Source organism: Rhynchophorus ferrugineus, unplaced genomic scaffold (genome assembly GCF_030347505.1).
Source record: "Rhynchophorus ferrugineus isolate W39M unplaced genomic scaffold, kcgeb_rfMv2 rfM2, whole genome shotgun sequence".
Lineage (NCBI taxonomy): Eukaryota > Metazoa > Arthropoda > Insecta > Coleoptera > Curculionidae > Rhynchophorus > Rhynchophorus ferrugineus.
In genome coordinates this window covers 71,524,141-71,539,106 of record NW_027472581.1, presented here as the reverse complement: position 1 = coordinate 71,539,106, position 14,966 = coordinate 71,524,141, and the positions used below count along the sequence as shown (strand labels likewise).

The 14,966-nt window shown below is 31.3% G+C and overlaps 3 protein-coding genes across 4 annotated transcripts in view; 2 read left to right on the top strand and 1 right to left on the bottom strand.

Moving 5' to 3' along the window:
• LOC143190354 (orexin receptor type 2) overlaps nt 1-14,966 on the top strand; it is a 419,319-nt gene that overhangs the window by 224,244 nt on the left and 180,109 nt on the right. The window lies entirely within an intron of this gene.
• Nucleotides 4,355-5,298, top strand: LOC143192011 (aly/REF export factor 2-like). Its single transcript, XM_076397471.1, has 2 exons — nt 4,355-4,985; nt 5,180-5,298. The coding sequence occupies exons 1-2, from the start codon at nt 4,355-4,357 to the stop codon at nt 5,296-5,298; spliced, it is 750 nt and encodes a 249-aa protein (XP_076253586.1).
• On the bottom strand, nt 6,827-7,770 carry LOC143192010 (aly/REF export factor 2-like). Its single transcript, XM_076397470.1, has 2 exons — nt 7,140-7,770; nt 6,827-6,945 (listed from the first exon to the last, which is right to left on the bottom strand). The coding sequence occupies exons 1-2, from the start codon at nt 7,768-7,770 to the stop codon at nt 6,827-6,829; spliced, it is 750 nt and encodes a 249-aa protein (XP_076253585.1).

Below are 14,966 nucleotides of genomic sequence, written 5' to 3'. Positions count from 1 at the left end.
ATCGTAATCTAACCATACTTAGTTTCATTTTCGAGATTGACTGGTTTCTGTCGGGTACATAACATTTTTTTAATTTGAATCATACCGTTATTACTTCGTGAAATATGGCGAATAAAGTGGAAATGAGTCTTGACGATATTATAAAATCAGACAAATCGGGACGAGGCCGTGGAAGTAGACCGGGTAGCGGAAAGGTCGAGAGAAATAGGAGCCAACGAAGAGGTGCAAATTTCTGGAAGGGCCATGGCAGAGGTGGCCGTATCGTGGAATCTCGCAGTCGGATAGGCGTGAATGATGTTTGGAAGCACGATCTCTTTGAGGGCTGTGGGCACCGTAGAGTGGCGGCTGCACGGGCTGTCGTTCGGGCAACATCGGAGTCCACTAAATTGACAGTTTCGAATTTACATTTCGGCGTCACGAATACCGATATCCAGGAACTTTTCGCCGAATTCGGTCCTCTTAATACCTTCGCCGTACGTTATGACCGAACAGGCCGGTCTTTGGGCACGGCAGACGTAATATTTGAGCGTCAAAGTGACGCTATTAAGGCTATGAGGCAATGTAACGGATTACCCTTGGATGGACAACCCATGAACATTCAACTCGTTACGAATGAATTACCAACTCTACCGCGGAGATCCATGGTAGCTGGATTTGTAGGACCATCAGGCAATAGGAAGTTCAGGAATGCCGGAAGAACGGCGAATAGAGGCAGTCCCAGTAGAGGTTTGTATTATAATCAATTTATTTTAAAAAAATTACGAAACAAATTTAAATTAGTTAATATTTAAACATAGAGTTATACATTTTTTGCAATCATTGTACAATTTATTGAAATGTATTTATTTGAATCTCTGTAAGTAGTATCTTCCTAATATATAATTATCTTGTAACTTTTTTCAGGTAGGGCAGGTAACCAGGGAAGTCAACCACAAAAACACATAACCGCAGAGGATTTAGACGCAGAATTAGATGCTTACATCAAGGAAAGAAGCGAGAAATCATTATCATGCCTCGAGAACTAACTATAATCATCCGTAGTTGGCGTTTGCACAAAAATGGTGTTTCAATTTCCTTACGTTTGTTAGATGTACCGTACTTACTCGTAAAGAGTAAAATAATATTTCCATAGATTTATTTTATTTATATTTACAATTGCATTTATTAAAAACTTTTAAACTGTTGATATTATATTTTATTTCGTTTACATGAACTAATAATCAATGGAAGAAATTAAGTTAAATATTTATTACATTTAGTTAAAGATATTTATATAAAGTCCATAATTAAACGAATTTAGGATCATATCATAACATAAATATTTAAATAATCTAAATAATCTAACGGATTCTTTGTATAAATTCTGATTAAATTTGAAAGAATATCGTTGACTACAATCTACAAAATCGCTTAAATATATAAAGAATATAATTGGTTTAGGCCGAATATTAATTTTAAACGATAGTTGTGTCATTAAAAAAATTAAGTTAAAGCCTCCATTAAATTAAATATCTTAAGCAATTGTGGAGTAATATCATATTTAAATTATTCTAAATTCGATGATATATTTTTCAGTGAATGAGTAATAGATAACAATGCGTAGTTATGCCAAGTATATTCATATATTTGTTGTTCAATAATCAAACTTATTCATCGTATCACCATCTGTTCATCATCGATCAAACTAGGAATTCGACGATATTTTAATATCTTGTCTTTCATAAGAACATATTTCTAAAACCATTTTTCAAATTTAGTTTGTTAATTAAAAGCGCAGCAACTTAAAATTGAAAAAAAAAACAGAAAAGTTATAAAATTTTGTTTATTAGTCTATGACAAAGATCTATTTATACCAACTATTTCTCGCGAATATAATTCTCAGACGGAAGCATATAATGTGAAAAATAAAAATAAGCTACATTAGATTTATAAGGCTTAACGTGTGAGATATCTAATTCAGGACTAGCCTGTAACTCAAATTATAAGCTGCACGTAGTTTCCAGAAGTGACAATGGTAAATAATTATGTATAGAACAGAAAAATAAGCATCAACGGTGTATAAATTATTTTTGTATCAGATAAGTGTTCAAACTTTATCGATAGCATCGTATTAGGCTCGATGAGTACATAATTTTTTTCCATTTATAGAGAGTGGTACCCAGCAAAAATAAAGGTGATTTTTTTGAGATTATTCAAATATCGATAATCAACTTACGTGTCAAGAAAATCAGATAGGTGAAATTAATATAAATTAAATATATTATGTATAAATTATATTCGACATTTGCATATTGCCAAGTCACATTTTTAGCTGATTAGCAAATACATTGGGATGCACTGACACTCTCTCGAAGTAATTTACACATTAACACCTTGAATTACACTCCTTATATGCTCTAAAGGATTACATCGTTGTATCACTTTATTTGAAACATAGTACGGACCATCAACATTGGCTCGCAACACTTTATTTTGTAACCGTTGAATGATAGATATATTAGATTTGCTAGCGGTACCCCATACTTGGATTACATATGACTGGATTACATGAAATAGGCTTGAGTATAGACTCATACAGCAACACCTTGTTATCTAATGATAACTTGGATTTGCACCCGATGAGCCATCCAATGAATCTCTTTCTAAATTTGTGAATTTCAAGTAATTTTATATTTGGTGAATTCAGAACAGATAAGAAAAATTATTCTTGCTTAATGGTGAGTACAGAGTTGAAGGAAGCGAACGTTTGGATGCTGCGATTTTGAACCTTGTGCGAAGATTCGACGAAAATCTCTCGATATATATATACATATTTATAATATATATATATATATATATATATATATATATATATATATATATATATATATATATATATATATTCCATATGCCAGCCGACTGTTGCGTTTTTCAACGCTTTGGAGCGGGTTCATCGTGTGCAGTCCACTCGGATGACTATCGGTTGGACTCCGGAGTGAGACAGAGAGAAGAAAACATGTTTTTTTTGTTCAAAATTGGATTTATTCATCAAGGCACACAATCATTCCAGCGACGCTCTAACCTTTCAATACGACTTTTGTAGAACGATTTATCATTTGCCTCAATATAGGCCTTAGTTTCAGCGATAACCTATTCATTCGAGCGAAGGTTTCTTAGCGGTGAGCATTTTTTTGAAGTCTGCGAACCTCCAGTAGTCTCTGGGAGTGATATCTGGCGAATACGATGGATGTAGGAGCAATTCGAACTTTATTTTATGCACTTTTGCGATTGTTTTGACTGATCTGAGATATGGTGCGTTGTCTTGATGAAACACTTCTTTTTTGACATATGCGGTCATTTCTTTGCAATTTCGACTTTCAAATGCACCAATAACGACGACAACTTTGAAGTCTTCTGATTCTGTGGCGTCCTTATAACACTTTTCAAGCCATTGATTCGTTTTAATGGTATTTTTCCTAACAAGAAGAAATGTAAATTGATTAGTTTAGTTAGTTGGTTAGTGCCAGCTGAATAACCGTGAATACAATAAAACTAGCGCCATCTATATGTTAGACCCGAGACTTTTGAATACGTGTATTATATATTACATAAAAATAGAATAATCACCTTAAGTATACCATTGAAAACAGAATTTGATTATACATGTACATATGTATTAAGATTGTAGTAACCATATCCAATATAAATTGTAATAAGACCTATCAATAAAATATGAGTATAAGATAACCAGATTGAGTGTTTAATTTAATCTTTCATTAAATTTTCATTTCATTTTAATTTTTTTATTTACATTATTTTCACAAGTTTTTTTAAGCTTTGTAATTTATATTGATCTCATTCTATAACAATCTTTAATGTATAGTATTCTAAAAATCATTTTATCCTTTTTACGAATCATTTTCATAATCTATATAAAGTAAATTATTAACCTATTTACTTAAATTATCTTTAGAGCATATTTTTATAGTAGCTATGGTAGCTTATAACATGTTTTTATAAAATAGTTTTTATACATGGCAACTTGAAAACTGATCTAACAACATCAATGAAATTGCTTACCATTCATCACTTTTTTAAAATTTATGTTGGTAAGAACTTCTAAGAATATTTTATGGCATTACCTAATAATTTATATTAATGGCTATAAATTAATTAATATTATATGTACATTTATATGGCCCTAAAATAAAATGATTATATGAAAGGAATTTTTAGATATATAATACTGTGAATCCCAAATCGAGTCACAGTTCTAGATTACTACTAGTGTCGATCGTTATCTAAAATTTCTTCAGTTCCTTTTCATTACTGACAAATTGTTTTTGTGGTGTCCTTAACGTTGTCTTTGTGAAATATGGCGAATAAACTGGAAATGAGTCTTGACGATATTATCAAATCGGGACGAGGTCGTGGAGGTAGACAAGGCAGCGGAAGGTTCGAGAATATCTGGGGTCAACGAAGAGGTGGTAATTCCTGGAGGAGCAGTGCAGGTGTGCAGAGGGGACGTGGTAGAGGCGGCCGTATTTTGGAACTCCGCAGTAGGAAAGTCGTAAATGGTGCTTGGAAGCACAATCACTTTGAAGGTTTTGGTCCCCGTAGGGAGGGCGTTGCGCGTGCTGTGGTTCGATCACCAATGGAATTTACAAAACTGCTGATTTCGAATTTAAATTTCGTTGTGTCGGATAACGACATTCAGACTCTTTTTGCTGAATTGGGGCCCCTTAAAAAGGCCGTCGTGCATTACGATAAAACTGGCCGCTCTTTGGGTACAGCGGACATAATCTTTGAACACCGGAGTGATGCCATTAAGGCTATAAAACAATACCATGGAGTGCCTTTGGACGGAAAACCAATGAACATCCAGTTAATCACAAGTGAAACACCAGCTCCACCTTGGAAATCCATAGCAGCTGTATTTGGAGGACCACCAGGAAATAGGAAATTTGGGAGTCGCAGAGGAACATCTAGAGGCAGGCCCAGTAGAGGTTTGTAATTGAATTAATTTCCTAAAAAAAGTTAGACAAATAAAATTTAGATTAGTTGATTTTGATAAAGTGGTATATATTTTTATTCTTGTATATATTATACAAGTTGACAAATATATATTATTTTAATGTCCTTTGAAAATAGCCTTTGTTTAATACATATTAAATATATGACTTTGTCACAGGTTTTGGAGGTAGAGGAGGGAATCAGAGAGATCAGCAACGAAAACCCATATCACCAGAGGACCTAGATGCAGAATTAGATGCTTACATCAAGGAGGGGAGCGAGAACAACATCATCATGAACGTATAGCTGATTGTCATTAAATGTTATTTATTTTTGTATAAGTTTTGAAATGTGCTTTTATTAAAAAAAAATTGTTAATATTGTACCTTATTTTAATTATTAATAACCTAGTAATAGATCACTAAATAAATGGAATTGAAAAGATGTAGTAAACTTAGTTTACGATTACTACGCTTTCTGAAAAATTAAAAAATAGTGAAATTGGCGAATAAGCCAGTTAATCCTATATATGTAATACTTGGTTTTACTTTACCGATTTAAGGAGCTTTATGGATTTACGTAATGCTTATATAGAGTCTATAATTAAGCGATGTAATAATCAACAAAACAGTGAATAACTTTCTTAATTCTTATTGCGTGCGTCTAAATTTTCTATTAAGATGCCAGTTGATCAAAGAGTGTGTGTAATATCTTCAAGTTTGGAAAGGTTATACTAGACACATATACAATGTTTAAGATTATTTGATAATGGTATCAATACATACATATAGTCTATTCAAAGTTTTTTTAGTATTGCGTCATGGATATTTGTGACGTCCAAATATCGCAGTGTTGATGCATCAACTCTTTTAGTTTTAGTTTTAGCTCAGTTTGTCTTTGACATATAAGAAAATTCTAATCTAAATAAGATAATTGATCAAAAGTCCTATCATAATGTTGAATAAAGCTGTTAATCTTTATGCGTGTTTGTAATATATAATAGGTCAATTGAAAAGTCCCTGGCCTGACACACTAGTTCTAGCGCTACTGGAATTAAACCCATATATTTTTTAGTCATCCCTAACCATCAAAAGATTTTGAGATCCGCACCTCAAAAGATCGAGATTTTGCTTCGATATGTGATAATTAATGAAATATGGCTCCATCATTTCACTCCGGAGTCCAACCGATAGTCATCCGAGTGGACTGCACACGATGAACCCGCTCCAAAGCGTTGAAAAACGCAACAGTCTGCTGGCATATAATGCCATGAATACGGAATATGGAATATATATATATATATATATATATATATATATATATATATATATATATTATAACTATGTATATATATATATATATATATATATATATATATATATATTATAAATATGTATATATATATATATATATATATATATATATATATATATATATATAAATATATATATATATATATATGTATATATTTAGACGCACGCAATAAGAATTAAGAAAGTTATTCACTGTTTTGTTGATTATTACATCGCTTAATTATAGACTCTATATAAGCATTACGTAAATCCATAAAGCTCCTTAAATCGGTAAAGTAAAACCAAGTATTACATATATAGAATTAACTGGCTTATTCGCCAATTTCACTATTTTTTAATTTTTCAGAAAGCGTAGTAATCGTAAACTAAGTTTACTACATCTTTTCAATTCCATTTATTTAGTGATCTATTACTAGGTTATTAATAATTAAAATAACGTACAATATTAACAAATTAATTTTTTTTAATAAAAGAACATTTCAAAACTTATACAAAAATAAATAACATTTAATGACAATCATCTATACGTTCATGATGATGTTGTTCTCGCTCCCCTCCTTGATGTAAGCATCTAATTCTGCATCTAGGTCCTCTGGTGATATGGATTTTCGTTGCTGATCTCTCTGATTCCCTCCTCTACCTCCAAAACCTGTGACAAAGTCATATAATTACTATGTATTAAACAAAGGCTATTTTCAAAGGACATTAAAATAATATATATTTGTCAACTTGTATAATATATACAAGAATAAAAATATATACCACTTTATCAAAATCAACTAATCTAAATTTTATTTGTCTAACTTTTTTTAGGAAATTAATTCAATTACAAACCTCTACTGGGCCTGCCTCTAGATGTTCCTCTGCGACTCCCAAATTTCCTATTTCCTGGTGGTCCTCCAAATACAGCTGCTATGGATTTCCAAGGTGGAGCTGGTGTTTCACTTGTGATTAACTGGATGTTCATTGGTTTTCCGTCCAAAGGCACTCCATGGTATTGTTTTATAGCCTTAATGGCATCACTCCGATGTTCAAAGATTATGTCCGCTGTACCCAAAGGGCGGCCAGTTTTATCGTAATGCACGACGGCCTTTTTAAGGGGCCCCAATTCAGCAAAAAGAGTCTGAATGTCGTTATCCGACACAACGAAATTTAAATTCGAAATCAGCAGTTTTGTAAATTCCATTGGTGATCGAACCACAGCACGCGCAACGCCCTCCCTACGGGGACCAAAACCTTCAAAGTGATTGTGCTTCCAAGCACCATTTACGACTTTCCTACTGCGGAGTTCCAAAATACGGCCGCCTCTACCACGTCCCCTCTGCACACCTGCACTGCTCCTCCAGGAATTCCCACCTCTTCGTTGACCCCAGATATTCTCGAACCTTCCGCTGCCTTGTCTACCTCCACGACCTCGTCCCGATTTGATAATATCGTCAAGACTCATTTCCAGTTTATTCGCCATATTTCACAAAGACAACGTTAAGGACACCACAAAAACAATTTGTCAGTAATGAAAAGGAACTGAAGAAATTTTAGATAACGATCGACACTAGTAGTAATCTAGAACTGTGACTCGATTTGGGATTCACAGTATTATATATCTAAAAATTCCTTTCATATAATCATTTTATTTTAGGGCCATATAAATGTAAATATAATATTAATTAATTTATTGCCATTAATATAAATTATTAGGTAATGCCATAAAATATTCTTAGAAGTTCTTACCAACATAAATTTTAAAAAAGTGATGAATGGTAAGCAATTTCATTGATGTTGTTAGATCAGTTTTCAAGTTGCCATGTATAAAAACTATTTTATAAAAACATATTATAAGCTACCATAGCTACTATAAAAATATGCTCTAAAGATAATTTAAGTAAATAGGTTAATAATTTAGTTTATATAGATTATGAAAATGATTCGTAAAAAGGATAAAATAATTTTTAGAATATTATACATTAAACATTGTTATAGAATGAGATCAATATAAATTACAAAGCTTAAAAAAACTTGTGAAAATAATGTAAATAAAAAAATTAAAATGAAATGAAAATTTAATGAAAGATTAAATTAAACACTCAATCTGGTTATCTTATACTCATATTTTATTGATAGGTCTTATTACAATTTATATTGGATATGGTTACTACAATCTTAATACATATGTACATGTATAATCAAATTCTGTTTTCAATGGTATACTTAAGGTGATTATTCTATTTTTATGTAATATATAATACACGTATTCAAAAGTCTCGGGTCGAACATATAGATGGCGCTAATTTTATTGTATTCACGGTTATTCAGCTGGCACTAACCAACTAACTAAACTAATCAATTTACATTTCTTCTTGTTAGGAAAAATACCATTAAAACGAATCAATGGCTTGAAAAGTGTTATAAGGACGCGGCAGAATCAGAAGACTTCAAAGTTGTCGTCGTTATTGGTGCATTTGAAAGTCGAAATTGCAAAGAAATGACCGTATATGTCAAAAAAGAAGTGTTTCATCAAGACAACGCACCATATCTCAGATCAGTCAAAACAATCGCAAAAGTGCATAAAATAAAGTTCGAATTGCTCCTACATCCATCGTATTCGCCAGATATCACTCCCAGAGAGTACTGGAGGTTCGCAGACTTCAAAAAAATGCTCACCGCTAAGAAACCTTCGCTCGAATGAATAGGTTATCGCTGAAACTAAGGCCTATATTGAGGCAAATGATAAATCGTTCTACAAAAGTCGTATTGAAAGGTTAGAGCGTCGCTGGAATGATTGTGTGCCTTGATGAATAAAGCCAATTTTGAACAAAAAACATGTTTTCTTTTCTCTGTCTCACTCCGGACTCCAACCGATAGTCATCCGAGTGGACTGCACACGATGAACCCGCTCCAAAGCGTTGAAAAACGCAACAGTCGGCTGGCATATGGAATATATATATATATATATATATATATATATATATATATATATATATATATATATATATATATATATATATAAATATGTATATATATATCGAGAGATTTTCGTCGAATCTTCGCACAAGTTTCAAAATCGCAGCATCCAAACGTTCGCTTCCTTCAACTCTGTACTCACCATTAAGCAAGAATAATTTTTCTTATCTGTTCTGAATTCACCAAATATAAAATTACTTGAAATTCACAAATTTACAAAGAGATTCATTGGATGGCTCATCGGGTGCAAATCCAAGTTATCATTAGATAACAAGGTGTTGCTGTATGAGTCTATACTCAAGCCTATTTCATGTAATCCAGTCATATGTAATCCAAGTATGGGGTACCGCTAGCAAATCTAATATATCTATCATTCAACGGTTACAAAATAAAGGGTTGCGAGCCATTGTTGATGGTCCGTACTATGTTTCAAATAAAGTAATACAACGATGTAATCCTTTAGAGCATATAAGGAGTGTAATTCAAGGTGTTAATGTGTAAATTACTTCGAGAGAGTGTCAGTGCATCCCAATGTATTTGCTAATCAGCTAAAAATGTGACTTGGCAATATGCAAATGTCGAATATAATTTATACATAATATATTTAATTTATATTAATTTCACCTATCTGATTTTCTTGACACGTAAGTTGATTATCGATATTTGAATAATCTCAAAAAAATCACCTTTATTTTTGCTGGGTACCACTCTCTATAAATGGAAAAAAATTATGTACTCATCGAGCCTAATACGATGCTATCGATAAAGTTTGAACACTTATCAGATACAAAAATAATTTATACACCGTTGATGCTTATTTTTCTGTTCTATACATAATTATTTACCATTGTCACTTCTGGAAACTACGTGCAGCTTATAATTTGAGTTACAGGCGAGTGCTGAATTGGATATCTCACACGTTAAGCCTTATAAATCTAATGTAGCTTATTTTTATTTTTCACATTATATGCTTCCGTCTGAGAATTATATTCGCGAGAAATAGTTGGTATAAATAGATCTTTGTCATAGACTAATAAACAAAATTTTATAACTTTTCTGTTTTTTTTTTTCAATTTTAAGTTGCTGCGCTTTTAATTAACAAACTAAATTTGAAGAATGGTTTTAGAAATATGTTCTTATGAAAGACAATATATTAAAATATCGTCGAATTCCTAGTTTGATCGTTGATGAACAGATGGTGATACGATGAATAAGTTTGATTATTGAATAACAAATATATGAATATACTTGGCATAACTACGCATTGTTATCTATTATTCATTCACTGAAAAATATATCATCGAATTTAGAATAATTTAAATATGATATTACTCCACAATTGCTTAAGATATTTAATTTAATGGAGGCTTTAACTTAATTTTTTTAATGACACAACTATCGTTTAAAATTAATATTCGGTCTAAACCAATTATATTCTTTATATATTTAAGCGATTTTGTAGATTGTAGTCAACGATATTCTTTCAAATTTAATCAGAATTTATACAAAGAATCCGTTAGATTATTTAGATTATTTAAATATTTATGTTATGATATGATCCTAAATTCGTTTAATTATGGACTTTATATAAATATCTTTAACTAAATGTAATAAATATTTAACTTAATTTCTTCCATTGATTATTAGTTCATGTAAACGAAATAAAATATAATATCAACAGTTTAAAAGTTTTTAATAAATGCAATTGTAAATATAAATAAAATAAATCTATGGAAATATTATTTTACTCTTTACGAGTAAGTACGGTATATCTAACAAATGTAAAGAAATTGAAACACCATTTTTGTGCAAACGCCAACTACGGATGATTATAGTTAGTTCTCGAGGCATGATGATGATTTCTCGCTTCTTTCCTTGATGTAAGCATCTAATTCTGCGTCTAAATCCTCTGCGGTTATGTGTTTTTGTGGTTGACTTCCCTGGTTACCTGCCCTACCTGAAAAAAGTTATAAGATGATTATATATAAGGAAGATACTACTTACAGAGATTCAAATAAATTCATTTCAAAAAATTGTACAATGATTGCAAAAAATGTATAACTCTATGTTTAAATATTAACTAATTTAAATTTGTTTCGTAATTTTTTTAAAATAAATTGATTATAATACAAACCTCTACTGGGACTGCCTCTATTCGCCGTTCTTCCGGCATTCCTGAACTTCCTATTGCCTGATGGTCCTACAAATCCAGCTACCATGGATCTCCGCGGTAGAGTTGGTAATTCATTTGTAACGAGTTGAATGTTCATGGGTTGTCCATCCAACGGTAATCCGTTACATTGCCTCATAGCCTTAATAGCGTCACTTTGACGCTCAAATATTACGTCTGCCGTGCCCAAAGACCGGCCTGTTCGGTCATAACGTACGGCGAAGGTATTAAGAGGACCGAATTCGGCGAAAAGTTCCTGGATATCGGTATTCGTGACGCCGAAATGTAAATTCGAAACTGTCAATTTAGTGGACTCCGATGTTGCCCGAACGACAGCCCGTGCAGCCGCCACTCTACGGTGCCCATAGCCCTCAAAGAGATCGTGCTTCCAAACATCATTCACGCCTATCCGACTGCGAGATTCCACGATACGGCCACCTCTGCCATGGCCCTTCCAGAAATTTGCACCTCTTCGTTGGCTCCTATTTCTCTCGACCTTTCCGCTACCCGGTCTACTTCCACGGCCTCGTCCCGATTTGTCTGATTTTATAATATCGTCAAGACTCATTTCCACTTTATTCGCCATATTTCACGAAGTAATAACGGTATGATTCAAATTAAAAAAATGTTATGTACCCGACAGAAACCAGTCAATCTCGAAAATGAAACTAAGTATGGTTAGATTACGATCTACAACTGTGACTCGATAAGAAATTCACAATATTATATATCTAAAAATTCGTTTTATTTAATCATTTTATTTCTACTATACAAGTGTAAAAGTAATATTATAGTATATAAAATAATTAGGTAATGATGTTTCTATAAAAATACTTTTAGGGAAGGGATGAGTAGTAAACCTTATAACCACATATAAAAAGTAAACCTACTATAAAATCATCTCCTAAACAACTATAGGTAGTACTATACAAACATGTTTAATGCCATTTATGTAAACAGTATTTGCAAAAAAAACAGTACAGTAAACTTATTTTTGATAGATTATAAAGTTGATTTGCAAACGGGATAAAAGAGTTTTAAAATATTACATATTAAACATAGTAATGGCTTTAGATCAATACAAATTACAAAGCTTACAAAAACACTTGTAAATATTTCAGTAGGTCATCAAAGATTGCCCGAAACTCTCAATCTATATATTTTATATATAATATATTTATTTTACCGACAGGCTTTATTACAATTTACATTGGATATGCTAACAATAATCTTAAGTTATAAATTTAATTTATTATTATCGTTCTTTTGTAATTGCAGCAACACATGCAAGACGAATGCGGATATATACATCTGTATAAATCTGCACAATTATATATATATATATATATATATATATATATATATATATATATATAGTTTTGGTTTCAACTAGTTAAATCACTTGTTCTATAGTCCTGTGCTTTTAAAAAACCCAAACTGATGTTCTGGGATAATCTGTTACTTCTGTTACATTATAAAGCATCTTTTTGTGTAATTTCTCAAAACCTTTCAACATTATCGGTAGTATGCCTATAGACCGGTAGGGCGTTAATAAATATATTACTTTTACTTGAGGTCCACGGATTTCTTGGTGATTATGGCTACTTGTAGGTAATTTTTACTAAGTGTTTCTTCTTGGTAATGCTCTATATCTTCACGATTATCATTATGATTATGGCTGTACCGTGATATATCATCTGGATGTTGTGTACGATCGATTTTATATTTAGGAATTCGGAGATACTGTTTATATATGACGTATGTTTCAGAAATTTTCATTAATTATATCAACCTTTTATTCAGTTATGAAAATTTTTAGTCCCCTGGCGTGTAGGTCTTTCAATAGGTAGTGGTGTTATTTTGATATTTTGGTTCTAACTTTTATCAAGCATTTGAGTATACAATATACCAGATATAATTAGTCTATTAGGTAGACTGTTTGGTATGATGATCTGTCTTGCTGTTGATATCTTTTTTTCGTGTTTTGAGCTGTTTGATTTGTTGAAATTGATTAGAGTTAGTTATATATATATATATATATATATATATATATATATAATATATGGAAGATGCCATTTACAAAGAATCAAATAAATACATTACAATAACTTATTATTAACTCAAAATTATTTCATGTATTTTTTAAAATAAATTAATGGTAAAACAAACATCTACTGGGACTGCCTCTAGTCGCTGCTTAATATAGTAAAATCATTTTAAACTTGTAGATGATTTTTCCCTCATTTTATCTTAGATAAAAAAAGACCGAATACTGTCTGGCGTGTCGGAACAGGTAACCGAAATACTCCATAAAATGTTATTTGTGGTTTTGCGGATCAATTCCGTTTTCAATGATTACAAAATTCTGCAAAACGTTAGGGACAACAACTAGCTTATAAAACGATAAACGTTGTAATCGAAAAGTTTAATTTGATGCGGCAATATGCTGACGTCATAAATTTTATTGTATAGAATTATTTTTAAATGCCTTATTACGAAATACACATTTAGATATAAAAAGTATATTATTTTGTATTATGAGATTAAAATGTGTTATTTATTAATTTAGTATATTTCTAGCTTTAGATATTCTTAAACAGAGGTATGTATTTTGTCACAGTTTCGACAGCAATGCTCTAAGAACTAGAACTGAAAAAAACAAATCAAAGTTAACAAGAGCTCATGAATATATCAGGGGTGGAGAAAATATAGAGGAATTGTTTCAAGAAACTACTTTGCGGTATATCGAATACTAATAGTATAATAATTTAATAGGTCTTAATAGCAGTTTTATTACAATTTACATTGAATATGCTTGCAACAATCTTAAGTTAAAAAAGTCATTTATTATTATTCTTCAGTTGTATTTGTAGCAACACATGCAAGACGAATGCAAAATAATTACATCTGCATGAATTTGACCAATTAAAGTTAAATTAGACTAATTAAGCTAAAATATTTACCTGGATAGTAGAGAGAAGTGTATTAGTCTAGTTATATTTACTCAGCTAGTACAAAAAAACCCCAACTATTGACTTACCTCAATAGTTTACTTTAATAGCTTATGGTGAAGCTACTTTGTCATATTACAATTGTCAGTTTTGGTTTCAACGAGTTTAACATATGGTCGGACCAGCAAAGTGTAGTGCTATCCGTGAGATAAGATTTTAGTAACTGAAAATGAGGATATATAATGCGAATAGATGTTCTGGAATAATCTGTTATTCTATTACATTATAAAGCCTCTTTTTCTATAATTTCTTAAAACCTTTATTTTCAGTAAGCTTATGGTGACAACTTTGTGTGTTTACGATGGGTTAATTAATTAATATAATTAATTTTAATCATTATTATGTTTGCTAATAGTAAAATTCATTCGTAGTATTGGGTTTGATAAAAATGTTAATAATTTACACCCTTATCTGATAGTTCTTATAAAATTGTTCCATTTATTGAACCAAGGTTTTTTACAATTTATCTTTCTCATTATTGTTATTTCTCAAAATAGTGATCTGTTAAATATATTATTA

What these genes read in the sequence shown, in the direction of transcription:
- LOC143192011 (XM_076397471.1), top strand. Translation starts at nt 4,355, where the DNA reads ATGGCGAATAAACTGGAAATGAGTCTTGACGATATTATCAAATCGGGA. An exon ending in TAGAGGCAGGCCCAGTAGAG is followed by an intron (nt 4,986 to 5,179) that starts GTTTGTAATTGA and finishes CAGGTTTTGGAG; the next exon opens with GTAGAGGAGGGAATCAGAGA.
- LOC143192010 (XM_076397470.1), bottom strand. Translation starts at nt 7,770, where the DNA reads ATGGCGAATAAACTGGAAATGAGTCTTGACGATATTATCAAATCGGGA. An exon ending in TAGAGGCAGGCCCAGTAGAG is followed by an intron (nt 6,946 to 7,139) that starts GTTTGTAATTGA and finishes CAGGTTTTGGAG; the next exon opens with GTAGAGGAGGGAATCAGAGA.